At 42.8% G+C, this 16,854-nt stretch overlaps 1 protein-coding gene across 2 annotated transcripts; it reads right to left on the bottom strand.

Annotated features, from left to right (window-relative positions):
* Nucleotides 1-11,271: 11,271 nt before the first annotated feature.
* SMUG1 (single-strand-selective monofunctional uracil-DNA glycosylase 1) lies at nucleotides 11,272-16,569 on the bottom strand. 2 transcript variants are annotated; one of them, XM_036758681.1, is made up of 3 exons: nucleotides 16,403-16,569; nucleotides 14,285-14,609; nucleotides 11,272-12,532 (listed from the first exon to the last, which is right to left on the bottom strand). In XM_036758681.1, exons 1-3 carry the CDS (start codon nucleotides 16,567-16,569, stop codon nucleotides 12,002-12,004), a joined length of 1,023 nt encoding a protein of 340 aa, XP_036614576.1. In that variant the 3' UTR covers nucleotides 11,272-12,001. The 2 variants fall into 2 exon arrangements, with proteins under 2 accessions (XP_036614576.1, XP_036614575.1); XM_036758680.1 differs by lacking the exon at nucleotides 16,403-16,569 and having other exon boundaries at nucleotides 14,347-14,416.
* Between the last annotated feature and the right edge of the window lie 285 nt (nucleotides 16,570-16,854).

The raw sequence follows: 16,854 nt of genomic DNA, 5'->3' as shown, positions 1-16,854 counted from the left end.
CCTTTAGAGAAACAGAACTGAACGAATGAAGTTTCTTGAGCACTTTTACAGATTTCAGATATAATGTTTAACATCTAAATAGAATTCATCAGTATCTCTTAGTATATTATTCTGGAGTTTTAGTATATAGAACTAGATCATTCTTTGAAATATATTTTTGTACAAATATTCATGTATCACTTGGTGCATAATATGAATGATTGAATTTTGCTAATTTTGAAAGTGAATTAGTCTTGGATGGCATCTGAAGTTTTCCATGTTCCCTCAAGATAAGACTTTAAAATTTTTCTATGACTTATTTAATTACTTACTTAGTACTTTATTTATCTATTAAGACTCAGTCTCCATATCTCTCCCAGGCTGGAAGTGTAGGAGTCATTCACAGGCCTAAAGCCAACACTGGAAGCTTGAACTTGCTCCTTTTTTCCATCCTGGCTTGGTTTGCAACTCAATATAGGACTTAAAAATTTTTAAAAGGTTCACTTAACACAGAGCAGGAAATTATTATATAGGATGCTTATTTCTCAAAAATAAGGTAAAGACAAAGGTAGTATACTTTATTTTTCTAACCTGAATACCAGATAGGATGCTTTCATGTTACCAAGTTACTCTAAAAACACTAATATTTTTCATTTTCTAGAATTATGCCAAAACTGCAGAAGATTTTGCATAATCAAATGACTATACATGTACAAAATTAATCAGAGTAGCCTAGTTTTCCACATGGCTGAACAATTTCCTTCCTATATCCCCGGGAGTCATTCTCTAAGAGACATAAATTTTAGATTATTGTACCAGCATGAAAACTATTATAGAACTCATTAGTTATAGAAAAAAAGTATCTCACTAATAAATGTTCCAAGATTCAGGGCTGCACAAACCCAGCTACTGAAATGCTCTTGAACTTAAGAAAAATACTCTATAAATTTATGAATTTTAGTTATTACACCTACTCTAGTGCTGAAATGTTACAGGATTGATGGAGCTGAGAATGTACTCAACCTCCTCTCCCTTCCCCTGCTAGAAGCCCAAGGCAGACTTCTCTGAATCTTCAGCAATATATTTTCAAATGACCAACAGAGGTGAAATTGTTTTTTTTTTCTTTTAGGCCTAAGGCTACTCTTTCTGTTCGATGCCAAACATCTTTGACACAGTCTCTACTGATAAGGACAGTAGGGACCACAGTAACTGTGTCAACTGAAGTATTCCTTGGCATACTTAGCCTCATCATTTCTATTATAAAAACATATAAAAACCACCCCATCTCCAGAGTAAGTCCTATGCTGCATCAAAGCTTTGAGTACTGTTCAGGGGGTAGATACACAGGGGCACTCAGACTTCATGGCTCCACCAAAAGGGCCTGATTCACCAAAAAACAATAGAGCATAACACTCATGTACACACTGTGATGGATAGGGAAACACCTATGTATAACCCCTCCCCCCAAAAAAACCAATGGCTGAAATTGCAAACTATCCAAGGGACTGTATCAGTAATTAACGAGGGACTATTTGCTGTTCTTCTCTTAAGTACCCTTGATGACTCTTGCCTTTCAAATGCAAAATGGGATTTTTCCCTGTTCTTTGAGTGCTTCACAGCACTGAAGTAATCAAGTGCTCCAGGACCCTGAGATGGGTATATAAGATCCAAGGTTGGCATTTGACTTTTGGGGCCCACTCATGGAAGGAGTATTGAGACTCTGGACAAGCCGCAACTGCCCCCCGGCTTTGTAACCAGATAGATGTTGGTGATTCTCTGGTAACTATGAATGTGATTTGAATCAGACAAGGTCTGTCTGTTGATGTTTGTAATTTCTGTTGGTATTTGCCTTGAAGTTCAGAGAGCTGATCTTTTCCCCCTGAACTAAGTGAATGATATAAGTATATGTACGTTTGATTAAACTGAGATTGTTAACCCCTTAAAGTTGCTTTCCGTAGTAAAGCAGATCAAAAGAACCTGTGCTGGCAGCTCTTGTTGCTGGTCTTGTTGGGTCTTACACCCCACAGTAGCTGCTAGCAGGTTGTTGCTACAGGGACAGACACACAAATAAGGAGGCAAAAACCGAGGAATTCATACGCAGACTTCTGAAAAGATACCCATCCCTAGAGGATCATTAAAGAAACATATCCACATGACTATAAATCAGAGGGACACATTCCTAGACAATCATGCACAGTGACATCACTGACACTCCCTAGAACCAGTTGATACCATGAAAACCCAGAGACCTCACAATACAATTACAAACTTATCCAAAGATATACAGTGAATGAAACACATTCATTCACTCCTATAAACCATATAGCTAACCAATATAATCAGTCTCCTACATTGGAAGTTAAACCTCCTGTCAAAGCCCAGCTTTTTGATTCATTCTTTAAAAAAATTTAAATTATTAAGCATTTCTTTTTCTTTATTAAAATATATTTATTTCTTACAAACATTTATAATCTGTCTTTCCCACTGTAGCCTTCACTCAAATGAGCCACTTTAAGAAAGGGAAAAAATAAAAAGAAAAACCTCATTACAAACATACATAATTCAGCAAAAAACATTCTAATATTGGTTATGTTTAAAAACATATCCCTCTTTCTGCATCTTAATGGCAGGCAGTAAGTGGCATATTCCATCTTCTGTCTTTTGAACTGGTGGCTTATCAGTGCATAGATCAAAGTTTCAGTCTTTCAAAGGTGTCTTTCTCTATAATGTTGTTGTTACTCCATAAGTTAGTAGTTATGTTCACTTTGCTCTCCATCAGACCATAAATGTCTTCCCAGTTTCCTCTGAAGCTGGGTATTTTGTCTTTTCTTATTGTTGAGGGAGAAATGAACCTAGGGATGTAGAAATCCCAAACCAAAGTTCCCAATGCAAGGCCACCTGGAATGAATTCGCAGACCCAAGCATTCTTTAAGTCAAGGAGGCAAAGATTTATTACACTTTAAGTAAATAAAGCAGGCAAGAGTTCCTGGGGAACCTGCAACCATACAGGGCTACAGGGAAAGTTTAAGTACAAGATTTAGGGGTAAAGCCTGATAATTAGGTGTTTTGGGGTGGGATTAGGGAGTGGTTTAGGCGTGATTAAGGGGTGGTCAGCTCTTAAAGGAACATGCACTTTTTGTATCTACTGCACACATATCTTACCCGGAGTTCACTGGGAAATAGCCCACAGGGTCGGGGCAGGTGGGGGGTAAGGGGGCTACCCAGGGGTGTGGTTTTGCCCATGAAACATCACTAAGTCACCAAAAGTTCACGGCTGACTGGGAATTTCCAGGTGGATTCCATCACGTGTCTTGTTAGACAAGATTGATGTAAGGGAGTATACAGTTGACTATGTCTAGGATACATGTTAGACTCATTTTATCTTCTGGAAATCAATCTATAACTGGGCATAGCTGCTTACTAAGGAAGAAGCAGAGATAATTTTGGGGCACACTGCCCTTTAGCTAGAGAGAAGCTGCCTGGGAAAGAATATGTTTTGAGAACTTGTTGTTTTGGTAAGGCATGCTGCCCTTGAACTGGAGAGAGGCTGCCTGGGCCAATACTTTGAAGCTAGGGAGAGATGTATTTTTAGAACTGGAGTTCAGGCATAGGCATACAGCAGAGGCTAAGGAGAAATGTGATGTTAGAATTAGGGTACAAGCACCAGCAACCCATCATTATGGCACAATAATATTCCATTATAAGAATATGCCATAATTTGTTTAGCCATTCCCCAGTAAGAGGATATTCCCTCCATTTCCAACTTTTAGCTACTACAAAAAGGGCTGCTATATATGTTTTTGCAAATATAGGAATTTTTACTCTTTCTTTGATCTTTATTTATTTAGCCATTCAATAAGCTCATCCCAATGGTCCCTCATCTGAGCTGCCTAATACCTTAAGAGGACACCACCCTAAGGCCAAAGCCCTAATGAGGCTAAAACTCATTACTCAGGGAATAATAAACTCCTACCTTTTTATACCCTCCCTATTCCATGAATCTGAATCCCCAGCTATCATTATTCCAACCCCATTCTCCATCCCTTGATTTCTACTTCTTTATTCTCATGCCCCTGAACCCTAATTCTACCCATCACTTCCACTATGCTTCTAGGAATACCTGCTCCATAGTTAACAAACTTGCTTTCTTCTTAAATCTTTTCTTTTCTTACAACTTTCATCTTTGGTCTCTCACTGAGCTTGGGCTTCCTTCTATTGATGCAGCCTCCCTGGTTATATTTCCAGAAGATGGTACTTTTATTCATTTTCCCCCAACTCACTAGTCAAGATGGGGGAGTGGGAATATTCCCCCTTGCTACTTTCAGTCTCTCTCTCTCCCTCTACCATTCAGTAATCCTTCCTCCTTGGAGGATCACTCAGTCTACAATTACCACCCAATCAAAATTCTGGCAACTGTCATCTACAGACCTCCAGATCACTCATCTTCTTTCCTTGATGAATTCAGTACATGGTTTAGAGTCTTAAATTTCTTTCCCAATTCTTGCCCTCATGCTAAGGGAGTTCAACATACATATTGGTACTTTCTCGTGCACTCTTACTTCCCCATGCCTCAATTTGCTCATTTCTCATGACCCCACCTCAGGTATACACAAAGATGGTCAGGCCCTTAATTTTACCATCACCTTCAAATGCTCTGCTTCTGTGTTTATGAACTCTGAAATTTCCTTATTTCATCAGAATCTATCATCATTCCTTCTTTCCCTCTGTATTGCAACCCCAAACTTTGTTCTTCATCCACACATAACTGCCAAGCCCCCAGCCCTTTAGGTCTTTCCCAGGCCTACGTTGCACTGGATATGCTCTCCTGTGTTTCCTCATTTTGATTCTTTAGCAAAGGAGTTCAGTGCTACATTGTTTTCTTGAATCCCTTGCCTCTTTATTCTATGACAGATCCTTCCCTGATAAGCCTCAGCCCTAGTTTACTCCCACCATCATCTTGACTTCCCTCCTATTCACATGATGTTGAATGAAGCTGGAAAAAAAAATCAGGAAATTGTGCTGACCGGATCTATTTATGCTACATAATCTCAACTGGGCCCTTGCTGCAGCAAGACAATCTCTTCATACCTACCTAATTAACTCACTATTCCACTTAACAAGTAATTTTTCAAAACTTTTCACACTTCCTCTAACCTCCCATAGCTCTCTTCCTTCATGCTCTCAGCTGAGAACCTTGCCATAACTTTCACCAAAAAAAGTGGGGCCATTCACGGAGAGCTTCCTCTTCTCCCCTCCTCCTCAATTCACATATCTAAGAAGGCTTCTTCACTATCTCAGTCTTCACCCCACTCTAACACAAAGAGCCGGTCCTTCCCCATGCCATGGCAGACCCCACTACACGCACAAGTAGATTTCATTCTGTCTTCTCCAGCACATTCCCTCCCCCCGCCCCCATCATCCATACCCTCACTTATCTTCAATCTTTCCTTGCCTACTTGATATTTCCCTACTACCTATGAACGCGCCTATGTCTCTTCCACCTCCCTAAACCTTCCCTGCTAGGTACTGTTCCAAATACCTCCTTCTGGCTAAATTCCTTGAGAAGACTGCCTACAACAAGACTACCTTCCACTTCTTTTCCACTTACTCTCTTCTTAATTCTTTCTAGTTGGGCGTCTAACCTCATCATCCAACCAAACCTGCTCTCTGAGAATTCTACCTCCGGGTTAAAATATAAAATCCTCTATTTGGCATGAAAAGCCCTTTCTATATACACACGCCCTTCCCTACATACGGACACCCTTTCCCATCTTATACTGCTGTCCTCCACGTACTCTGCTTTCCATGGACACTGTCCTTCTTGTTCCTTGCCTAAGACATTGCATTTCCAGACTGGCAGCATTTTCATCGGCTGTCCCTTATACCTGGAATTCTCTCCTTTCTCATCTCTACTTCCTGGCTTCCCTGATTTTCAAATCACGGCTAAAATACTCATCTATAGAATCTTTCCTGATCCCCTTAATTCTTAATTCTTGTGCCTTCCTTCTGTTATCACCAATTTATCCTTTATATAGCTTGTCTGCATGTTGTCACTCCCTTTAGACTGTTAGTTTTTTGAGTACAGGGATTGTCTTTTGTCATCTTTTGTATCCCCAGGACTCAACGGTGTCTGGTTGGGGAATAAACATTAATGAATCTTCATTGACTAACTGAGCCAACTCTTGTGTTGCAGATTAAGTTTTTCTAGAAAACAGATTATCTTCATCCTTTCCAAATAGTCTCCTTGGAGACCAAGACCATTATCCAAGTTGTTAAAAACACCACCCTCTTACACTGTCCTTTAGTCTTAGTTCCAGCTTTTTCTCATACATAATCTTTCAAAAAAATTTAATTTAATTCTGCCTCTACCCTGAACAAAATCTCCCTTTTAAAGTCCCTGAAGTTAAAATGACCAATTCAGAACAGTGACACCATATCTAGCTACCTCCTAGCTTTATCACATCATCCAGGAAATGCTTCTCATTCCATCCTGGCCATTTAAAATGCCTCTCTGGGTACCTTCCATGCCACCATATTTTTACACCTACCTTGTTGCCTGTGCCTCTCACTCCCAATCAAACCAATTCTGCCATTAGTACTAGAAAGCACATGTCAATCAACTCTTCTATGGTTCAGCTCACCATCCTTGCAGACCAAAAACCTCTACTTGACCACCATTCTCTTATATATGTTCCCTCCTCGATAGAATATAAGCTCCTTAGAGTCAGAGATGGCACCCCGTTGGCAATTGCATTTTGTTCAGTCATTTTTCAATGTCTGACTCTTTGTGACCCCATTTAGGGTTTTCTTGGCAGATACTGGGGTGGCTTGCCATTGCCTTCTCCAGCTCATTTTGTAGATGAGGAAATTGAGGTAAACAGGATTAAGTGCCCAGGGTCACACAGCTATTAAGTGTCTGAGGCCAGATTTGAATTGACTTCAGACCCAACACTCTATCCAATGCACCACCTAGCTGCCCATTCCCAACGTTTAGAACTCAAGAAGTGCTACTTTTGTTCATCCATTTATTCCCTAGGCAAGATCTTTCTTTCCTAGGAAAGAGAGTCCCAAGGCCAGCAGCTAGGATTCTGGACTTTGATCCCTAGACAGACCCTTATTCTGTGCTGTTTGCTGTCCCTCTCCTCCCCAACCCCAACCTCTTTGCAGTTATTTCTATTTCCTTTTCCCTCTCCCCAGTCTCCACAGTTGCCCTATGGTCGGGTGTGTAAGGTATTTGTAGATCAGAACAACAAAGACCCTGTACAGGATACTTTCTCACTGGGGAACGTCCAGAGGAGGGCAACAGGGATGGTGAAGAGTTTTGAGTCAATGTCAGATAAGGACTGGGTTAACCAACTGGAGATATTTAGCTTGGAAAACACCAGGCACAGGGAAGACAGGACAGCTGTCTTAAGCATCTGAAAAGCCATCACTTGCAGGAAGTATTAGACTTAATCTCTTTGGCCCCAGAAGCAGAACCAGGAGCAATGGGTAGAGGGTGCAAAGAGTCCACTTTAGGCTGAACGTCAGGAAAAAGTGAAATAGGCTTTCACCTTGGAGGTCTTTGGATAGAGGCTGGATGATAGTCTTGAATATTTAATGGGAAATTCCTATTGCATATGGATTGGACAAGTTGGTCATTGAGGTTCCTTCCAAGTCTCAAATTCCATGATTCGGTGAATTTGTAAATTTCAGTAATATTGTGATTTTTGTAATATTAGCATAGCTTGTCCACAAACAATATATCTCCAATTATTTGTCTCCCTTGATTTCTGTAAAAAGTATTTCGTTATTGTTGTTGAGTTATTTCAGTCATATCTGATTCTCCATGACCCCATTTGGGATTTTCTTGGCAAAGATATGGGAATGGTTTGCCATTTCCTTCTCCAGCTCATTTTACAGATAAGGAACTGGGGCAGAAGTTAAGTGATGTGCCCAGAGTCACACATCTAGGAAGTATGTGAGGTCAAATTTGAACTCAGACCTTCCTAATTCCAGGCCCAGTCCTCTATCCACTGTGTCACCTAACTGCCCTAAAGAGCATTTTACAGTTATGTTCATAGAATTCCTGATCATGTCTTGTAAGGTGAAATCCTTGGTATTCTATACATTATGTGGTTATTTCCACTTTGCCCTGTGGTTCTAATAAATCTGACCATCTTATCATGCAGCTATGGATTAGACAGAGGTGCTTAGTGGTATTTCCATTAAGTTTAATTTATCATTGCTTCATCTAGTGCTTTTTTCCTCTTTGCTGGAGGGCTTCTTATTGGTGCTGGACTTCACTACAGCACCATCTTTACTCTAAATTTTTAAAGAAGCTTATGTTCCACAAGAGGCACTCCAAGGAAGTGATGGTAGGAGTTCCATTAATAGGAAAAAAAAAAAACTTGGAACATATAAACCCTAGGACTTGAGGTATTATTCATACTATAGGGAGGGAAGATTCATAACAGGAATAAGATCAACCTACCACATCCACCTAAGCACCCTTAGCAAGCCTTCTCACTAACCATTTTATTCTGGATTCCCTTCCCAGCATGCTCCTCTTTTTGGTGACTAATTTATTGTCCCCTTTTAGATTCAAGTCCCATCTACAAGAAGTCTTTCCTGACAGCCCTCCATTCCTGTCCCTTTTCTGAGATTTATGTCCAATTTATCTGGATATATCCTGTTTGCACGTACCTGTTTGCACGTTGTCTTCCCCATTAGACTGCAAGCTCGAGAGAAGGGATTTCTTCCTGTTTTCACCTTTCTTTGTATTCTCAGCATTTAGTAGTGTCCGGTACATAGAAGATAATTAATAAATGCTTGTTGACTTTACTTCTACTTGGCAATAGTTATGAGTGATACAAATATAAATTCTGAAGTGCATTTATGCATGTGTGTGCCTTGTGTCAATCTCCATCCCTCTATGGGCTGGTTTTTTGTTTGTTTTTTTAAAGAATGCCTTGGTTGGCTTTCAAAGCCTTTCACCATCTGGTCTCAACCTCTCTAGGTTTGTTCTGTTTTTTAAACCTCCCACTCTTACCTTTCATCCAAGTCAAGACTAGTCTATTTTTGGTTCTCTGAACCCATCATTTTTAATGTATGTAAAACACTTTGCAAATCCTAAATTGCGGTATTCATTTCTGCTAAATTGACCTACTAGCTGCTTATTGAACTCAAGTTGTCAGTCTCCTGTCTCTGCTGCTTTTTAAGGGCCATGACTGTAACTTTCCTTCCTCACCTCTGAATCCCTAGCTTTTTTCGTGGCTCCATTCAAATGCCACCTCCCACAAGAAACCCACTCTGATCTCCCCACTTCCACCCAATTGATAGAGCCCTCCCCCATTTCCAATTTACTTTATATTTATTTTCTATCTACTTAACTAACTAGGTGTAATATCAGCTTAATAGAATCAGGGATTGTTTTGTTTTTGTTCTATTTGCAGAACCTAGCAAAAAGCCTAGCAAACAGTAGGTGCTGAATAAATGAATTTCAACCAATCTTTACTGTTTATTATCTAGGCTCTGGGGATACCAAGGCAAAGACAAATTAGTCCCCCTGGAATCACCAATTTTGGCCCCAGAGGACAGCCCTAGGAGCAGTGGGTAAAAAATGCTAAAGCTAATTTGAGCTTGATGGAAGAAAAAGTTCTAAATGATGAGATGATGAGGGTTGGCCCAAAGTGGAAGGGACTGCTTCAGGAGGTAGCAAGCTCTCCCTCTTCAAAGGATGGATGATTACTTGTCTGTATTATAGAGGAGATTCTTTTTCAGGTATAGGTTAGACTAGATAGTCAATGAAGTGCCTTCCAACTCTGAAATTCTGTGATTCTATGGAGCTTTCTATGGAGTTTTCTCACTTACGAGTGGATTAGAGTATCTAATTAGACTGAGTGGACTAGATAGTCTCTAAGGTCCATTCCAACTCTAAACCAATTGATCTAAAATTACTTATTAGAGTCCAGTGTGGACAGAGCAGGCCTTGTTTTTTACCTTCCCCTCCATCCAAATCTTATTCAATTCACTTAGCACTAACTGACTTTTCTCTTCCATCTACTCATGAAAGAAACAGACTGGTTCCCACAAATCAGAGTCTTAGTTGATGATGTCATAGATCAGGACTGGAAAGGGAGTCAGGTGTAAGATCCTTCCGATTTCCTGACTCCTGGTCCAGGGTTCTCCAACTAGGCCACATTATACATGTCTAATATCAAGAATTTTAAGCTCCTTAAAAGCAGAAACCATGACTTATTCATCTTGTATTCCCCATGGCACCTGAGACTGTTTTACATGTAGTAGGTTCTTAATAAACATTTACCTATTATGGGATCTGCTTCTTTGGTACTGCCCTGATACAGGACCCTTAAGACAATGCTGCTCACTTCTCTCATACAATAACTATCAGCGGATAGGAGCTATCACCAGATAAGCGTTCAAAGTAAGAGGTCAGCCCCAAGGTATGGTCCCAAATTTGGTCTGCTTTGACACCTCCCCATTTCTGACAACTGCCCCCTATTTCTGGTAAGTATGAAAATAACCCAGGAGTCAGCTTGAATTCCTAGACTTCACTTGAGGGATGGAGAGAGATGCCAAATGGAGATTCAAGTGTCTCTATCACTTGCCTAGGATTCATCCAACACTCATCCCTGACTTGTCTCCCAAGTACTAGACAGGATTTTAATAGGGACATTAGTTTCCAGAAGTTGAGTAAGAGGAGGACCTCTTATGGTTTCTGTGACAGGACCACTATCTAACTAGGGTCTCTGCCTACCACCTATACTAGTTCTTATACTAGTATAGTTCTTTCCCTAAAAGACAAGAAAACTATCCTAAAACTTAATTGGCCCAGGAGGCTAAAGCTCAAACATCATCTTGGTTGGTACAGCCTCTGCCAATATTGACCTGGCAGCCCCTGGTGACCTAAGAGAAAAGACTCACCTACGTGGAGTTGGGGTCCTTCAGACTTTGGCAGATGTCTCAAGGCCACCTAAGTCACCACTTGGTTTTGTTGACCAGATGGGGTTTCCACATGGAGGCCAAAAGGGCCAAGTCTATCCAACCTAAGTGCTGCAATATCTTTGTTGAATATCCTTTCTATGCTATGGCTAAATATATTTCATTAATTGCTGAATGACTTGAGTGTCTCATTATGCTCTAACACCCAATCTAAACTAACAGGGACCAGCTTGAGTCAGCCTATTATATGCTCTCTCCCTTACCCTGTAGAACAGAACTTCTCCGGAGCCTAAACTTCTTAAGAAAGAGACAAATGAAAAAGGACACAGTAAGGAGGGGTTAGGGATTTAATGCATCCAGAAATAAGTTTTCAGGCTGAAAAGGGTTTTCTAGAGGTCATCAGGTGCACCTGAGCAGAGCAGTTCTTTACCACAAAGTGTGAATATGAAGGTATGATCTTCAAGAACAGAGATGTCCCCCCTCTTGGTAGTGTATTTCAGTGCCTCCAACCCTCAAGGGTCAGAATGTCCTCTCCAAGTCTAACCTTGATCCCTCCTTTGCAACAATGCCCATTTCTCACACCCATGTCCTAAAAGGGCAAGACCAAAGCTTCCTACAAATAGCCATGGCTTCTGGTTGGGACCTTTCTCTGAGAATAGCACGTTAATCCGCTATAGGTGCCAATGCCATCTCCATTGGCCAGACCGCCAATGAGGAGGAAGAGATAAAAGGTACCATGTTATCTGGGGAAGCATCTACTTGCCAGCTCCCTGTAGTGTATGGGTACCAAACTCAAAGAGGAAGGACCCAAATGAGGAGAGGCACTGAAATAGAAGGGAGAGTGAGGATAGTGTTATGACTGAAAGAATACAAAGAATTCAGAGAATGAAAGTAAACATTTTCCAGTTCCCTAGATGGATCTGGTCAGGATGTCACATATACAAATAGCACCTTATTACGTGTATGTTCAGTCCAGCTGGCATATTGTCTTCTCACGTTCAACGATGAAATTTCTATGCCTGGGAACGCTGGCTTTCCCTATTGTCTTCAGCCCAGGAATGGGCATATTTTGGGCACTTCACTCAACTGTCAACAGAGGCATGAGGCCCAATTCCTTTAGTCGTTCTTTGGCCACAGCATCCCATCCCCGGTTTGCCTGTGGGCTTCGGGGAGAAGGGTGCAGGAGCCCTTCTACCTGAACCTCAGGCGCCACGTCTGCCAGTGCGCGGCGAGCCCGCTGCTCTGCCAGCCGCCCCACTCCTACCACCAGGCGAACACCCAGCAGTTGCACTAGGCGTCGCAGGGTAGCATCACAGGCTCCCAGTAGCTGCTCTCTCTGTTTGGCAGGAAGCTCCGCAGGTGTGAGATTGCGCCCAGTAGGGGCCAAGAAAAGAAGAGGACATAGGTTGTGGACAAAGCAGCGTCTGAAGAAGGTCTCGGGTTGCCCACAGAGGCCACGGAAAAAGCCCCAAAAGCGAGCACCACTCACCTCTGACTGTGGGCAGTTCAACCCCAGCACCCGCCGCTTGGGGTGTTCCTGGGGTGGGGTTAACACTGTCCCCACAATGCCCAGCCAGTCCCGGACCACAGACACTTCCCCAAATGGCACCTGTGACGAAAGGGACATGAGAGTCAAAAGGTTAGGGACAGAATACCTAGGTTATGGTATAATTTTTCCCTTTCCATTCTCCCTGAGGAATCTAATCTCAGATTTCTATCCACCCACCTGGAAAGTTAGGAAGCAGAGGGACTAGGTTCTAGGAACTGCCTGGCTCCTCTACTCCAACTTCAACAAGAACTAAGGGTCCTGGATATGCCATACTTCTTGCCACCGTTTTTATTGCTGGGAACTGGCACAAATACTAGTCAGTGAGTATTTCAAGATCCTTAGCCCTAGACAGGACTGTATTAAAGGTACTTAGGACCTAAGGCTAAGACAAGTCCTATGGATAGAAACAGACAAGGAGACAGGATTGGAAGGATTCAATGTACAATGAAAATGGATATACACACAAATATATATATATATATACATATATATATACATATATATATATGTATATATATATATATATACACACCCAGACATACATATATGTAAACACACACACACACACACACCAGAGTTGGTCACTCCTTCCTGACCTCCATCCTAGTTCTCAGACCTCTAGTGTCACTGGAAGTTGAAGGATATCTATGGCAGCCTCCTCCTCCCATTGACCGCTGGAGTTGGGGTCCCCTCGTTGCACTCTGATCTTCTGAGTCTAGGTATAACAGCAAGGATCGAGGAGCAGGGGAAGGAATCTGTATATGGCACCATGCTCACAGACTGAAGTTTTACTTTTTCAGAAGCAATCTTTTTTTCAAAGGGAGGTGAGGGAGTAGGGATGAGGAGAAAAAGCAAGATCTTATTTATAAGATCTTTGCAATAAAATGTATTTTTCCAGTGGGGGAAAATAAAGGAAGCTGAGAACGGAGGGAACCCGGCAGTTCCTGGGACCCAGGCAACCTGTTTCCTAACTCTCCAGGTGGGTGGATAGTTCTCATCATTAGTTGGGGTCAGTAAAAACGATTAAAATTCCTGCTCTAGAGATCACACCCTCACATGTCTGTAATCCCTTCTAAGGGAGCATTTACTTATCCTAGAAAATGCAGTCATTTTGACCCCCCAGCACTGACTACTGTGCTTCTCTTAAGTCCAGAAGAGATCCAGAAATGTGAGCCCACCTCAATATCCCCTTCTGCTTCTTACCCCCACCCTTCCCTATTTGGATTCTTCTTTTTCTCTTTGAAAAGAACTGACTTCTTTCTCAGAGTTCCCCCTCAGGAGGGAGAAAGGGATGAAAAGTCTTTCTTCTTCTTTTTCCCTTTTTTTTCCCTAGACCGAAGAGGGGGCAGAAATCAAAGTGTAGGGGTGGGGTCAGTGGGGCTAGACAGTGAAGGAAGGAAAGGCTTCCAGGGCAATTGGTGGACAAAAAGAGTGAAATGGCTATCAACCATCAGTGAAGTAGAGAAGAGTATGGAAGCGGTGGGGAACCTGTGGTCCTTGAGTGTGGCTTTTTGACAGTCAAAGTTTTACAGAACAAATCTTTTTGTTAAGGGGATTTGTTCTGTGAAGTTTGGAGTCAGTCAAAGGGCCACACCTGAGGACCTAGAGGGCCACATGTGGCCTTGAGGCCACAGGTTCCCCACCCCTAATCTAAGGGGATAAATTTGCAAAGGGAGTGGGGGACCCCAAAACAACACATATGTTCACAAATTCCCTACCTGGTTCATATATGTGCATGTTTCCCCCATATAACCCAGGCATCTGGATCACCAATGTTTCAACCCTCCACCCCTACCTCTTAGACTCCCTCACCCCAGTCTGAGCCATGCCAAAGGGCCCTGGGTTCATGCCCAAAAACAGCACTTCCTTGGGACCTTGGCAGTATCTGGTGACATAGTTTCGGTGAAGCTCCAAGGCATATTTCAAGGGATTATAAATAAAGCCCACAGGCTCTGAGAACTGTAGCTTGTCCAGCTCAGCATTCAGTCTTAATTCTTCCTCCAGGAAATCCTGGGCTATGTTAGAAGAAGAGGAGGGAAGCTTCTGCAAGGCAGGTAAAGATTCCTCTAGAGGGTCCACTGGGGAGGCCAGTAGCTCGGCCATGCTGACATCACCTGGGAGAGACAGAAAAAGAGACCTCCAATTCACTCATGACACTGGAGAAAACCCATATGGCAGAGTTTCATGGCCTCCATGTAGAACCGTACCCACTCCATCCCATCTGACTTATTTTCCCCACTGGACCACCATCTTACTACCCACCTCCACTATGTCCCATAAGAAGATGACTACAAATTTGCTGAAAGAAAAAAGTTCCTCTTCTTGAAGCTCTTATGGAAGCCTTAGAATAGATGTATTGGCCTACAGATCTGGGAGGATAGATCTTAGGATCATCTTACAGGTTCCACCATCAATGCCACAACCTTCCTCTTCCCCCAAAGACCTTTCTCCCAATAGTTTCCTTCCTATACTAAAGGATCAGCAGCGGCCTAGCCCTTCAGTTCCAAAGGCCTGTGTCCTGCCTTCAGTGCTCCCTTAATCAACTTTCCCTCCCCACAACTTGGAAAAATTCTTGCACTCCCACAATGCTGAAGTACCAGTGCATCCAGGCAGGCCTGCTAGGCATGACCAATCTCTCTCCCCTCTAAGTCTTCACACAGGCAGATGCCAAAGTGATTTTATTAAAGCACAGGTCTAACTGTATCACCCCTTACTCAATAAACTCCAGCGGCTCCCAACCCCTTCTAGGATCAAAATTTAAAACTCTTCACAACTTGGCCTCTTCCTACCTTTCCAGTCTTCTTAAAATTTTTTAAAATTTCTTCTTTTTATTATGACTTTAAATATCAGCAAACATCTCAATTACAAAGAACAGAAAAACAGAATCGTATGTTAAACTGTAAAATTCTATTATGCAGTTTGGGGTTTTTTTTAAGTGTATATTAATTTATGCTCTTGGCTCTGCTGATCTATGTTCCCCTTCTTTCTGTTCTCCGTGTAGCGTGTTCATGTTTCACCAAAACTTTTTACTTTCTTCTATTTTTTTTCATTATTATCACCACTGACCAACATTCCCAACACAATTCTCTACATTCCTCCCCCCAATAAACGCCTTCTCCATAACAAATATAGCCAAGAAAAACAATGGCTATATGTCTGAAAATGTATCTCATGTACTTCTGGCCCATCACCTCCGCTAGGAAGCACGCTTCATCACAAAGTCGCCGAGTCATGACTGGTCATTGCACTGATCGGAATTCTTCAGTGCGTCGAAGCTGCGTGTCTTCCTATTATTTACATTAATACATCCTTTACATGATGTATAATTCCGTCTCCCTTTCCCAGTCTTCTTACTTTTCTCCCCATGCACCTACAGACCTGCCACACCGGGCTGCTTACTGTTCCCCCATTCCATCTTCCCTCTCCATGCTTTTGCGCCGCCTCTCCCGGATGCCTGGAATACTCTGTCTCCTCCCAGAGGTCTCTGGTATCCTTCCAAACTCAGCCCACGTGACATGTGAGCTCAATGTTACGTCTTCCCACGACGCTAGCTCGCACTGCTACAACACTGTAACGTTTGCAAAGGGCTACTTCCAAATGGCGAAACCGAGGCTCAGAAAGGTTAAGAGACCGGCGAGGATTAAAACCAAAGCCTCAGAACGTCCCTTTTCTCCTTCCTCTTCCCTCCTTCTCCCCGGTCTAAGTTCCATCCCCCCTGCTTTAGCTTCTGCCCATCCGGCCTCATCTGCCCAAGGCAAACCATAGGTCCCGACTCCTAGTTCCTCCCCTTCCCAAGAGATTTTCTCAGTTTCCCCCTGGTTCCTCTTCCTCCGCGTCGCACCAGGGCCGCACGGTCCCCAAGCCTTCCACCGCCTCCCCGACCCCCGAGAAAACAAAGGTCCAGGTCCCACCTGGGCCTCCAGCCCCGGCTCTCCATGAAGATTCCAGGTCCGCGCGAAGGACACTGGGTAACGTAGTCCGTGCTGCTTGCGGTGTCGGCAAGGCTGGGGAGGAGGAGTCTTAGAGCCCAACTCAGCGGTTCCGCTGGGAACCCTGCTTCCGACTCCGGGAAAGCCTGCACCCCCGCCCCAAGGCATGCTGGGGGTTGTAGTTTATCTGTTTCACTCTGAATCTCCTTTCCCCCCTCTCTTTTTTCTCATGTCCCCCTTTCTTTTCTCTGTTTCTCTTCTTTCTCCTTTTCTCTCCTGTTTTCTTCCTCCTCTCATCCCTTCATTTCTCCATTTCTTCTTCTTTCACTACTTTGTTATTTCCTCTCCCTTCTTCCCCTTCCTCCTTCTTCCCCTTCTCCTGGAATGCTCTCTCCCTCTTCGCCACCTCTTACAATCGCTGGGTTCCGCCGATATTTTGCTCCATCGACACCT

The sequence above is a fragment of the Trichosurus vulpecula genome, chromosome 5 (assembly GCF_011100635.1).
Source record: "Trichosurus vulpecula isolate mTriVul1 chromosome 5, mTriVul1.pri, whole genome shotgun sequence".
Taxonomy (NCBI): Eukaryota; Metazoa; Chordata; class Mammalia; order Diprotodontia; family Phalangeridae; genus Trichosurus; species Trichosurus vulpecula.
The sequence above is the reverse complement of the archived record's forward strand: the minus strand, read 5'-3'. Positions and strand labels throughout refer to the sequence as shown.

What these genes read in the sequence shown, in the direction of transcription:
- SMUG1 (XM_036758681.1), bottom strand. Translation starts at nt 16,569, where the DNA reads ATGCCTTGGGGCGGGGGTGCAGGCTTTCCCGGAGTCGGAAGCAGGGTT. An exon ending in ACCTGGAATCTTCATGGAGA is followed by an intron (nt 14,610 to 16,402) that starts GCCGGGGCTGGA and finishes AGTGAATTGGAG; the next exon opens with GTCTCTTTTTCTGTCTCTCC. An exon ending in TTGGCATGGCTCAGACTGGG is followed by an intron (nt 12,533 to 14,284) that starts GTGAGGGAGTCT and finishes CTTTCGTCACAG; the next exon opens with GTGCCATTTGGGGAAGTGTC.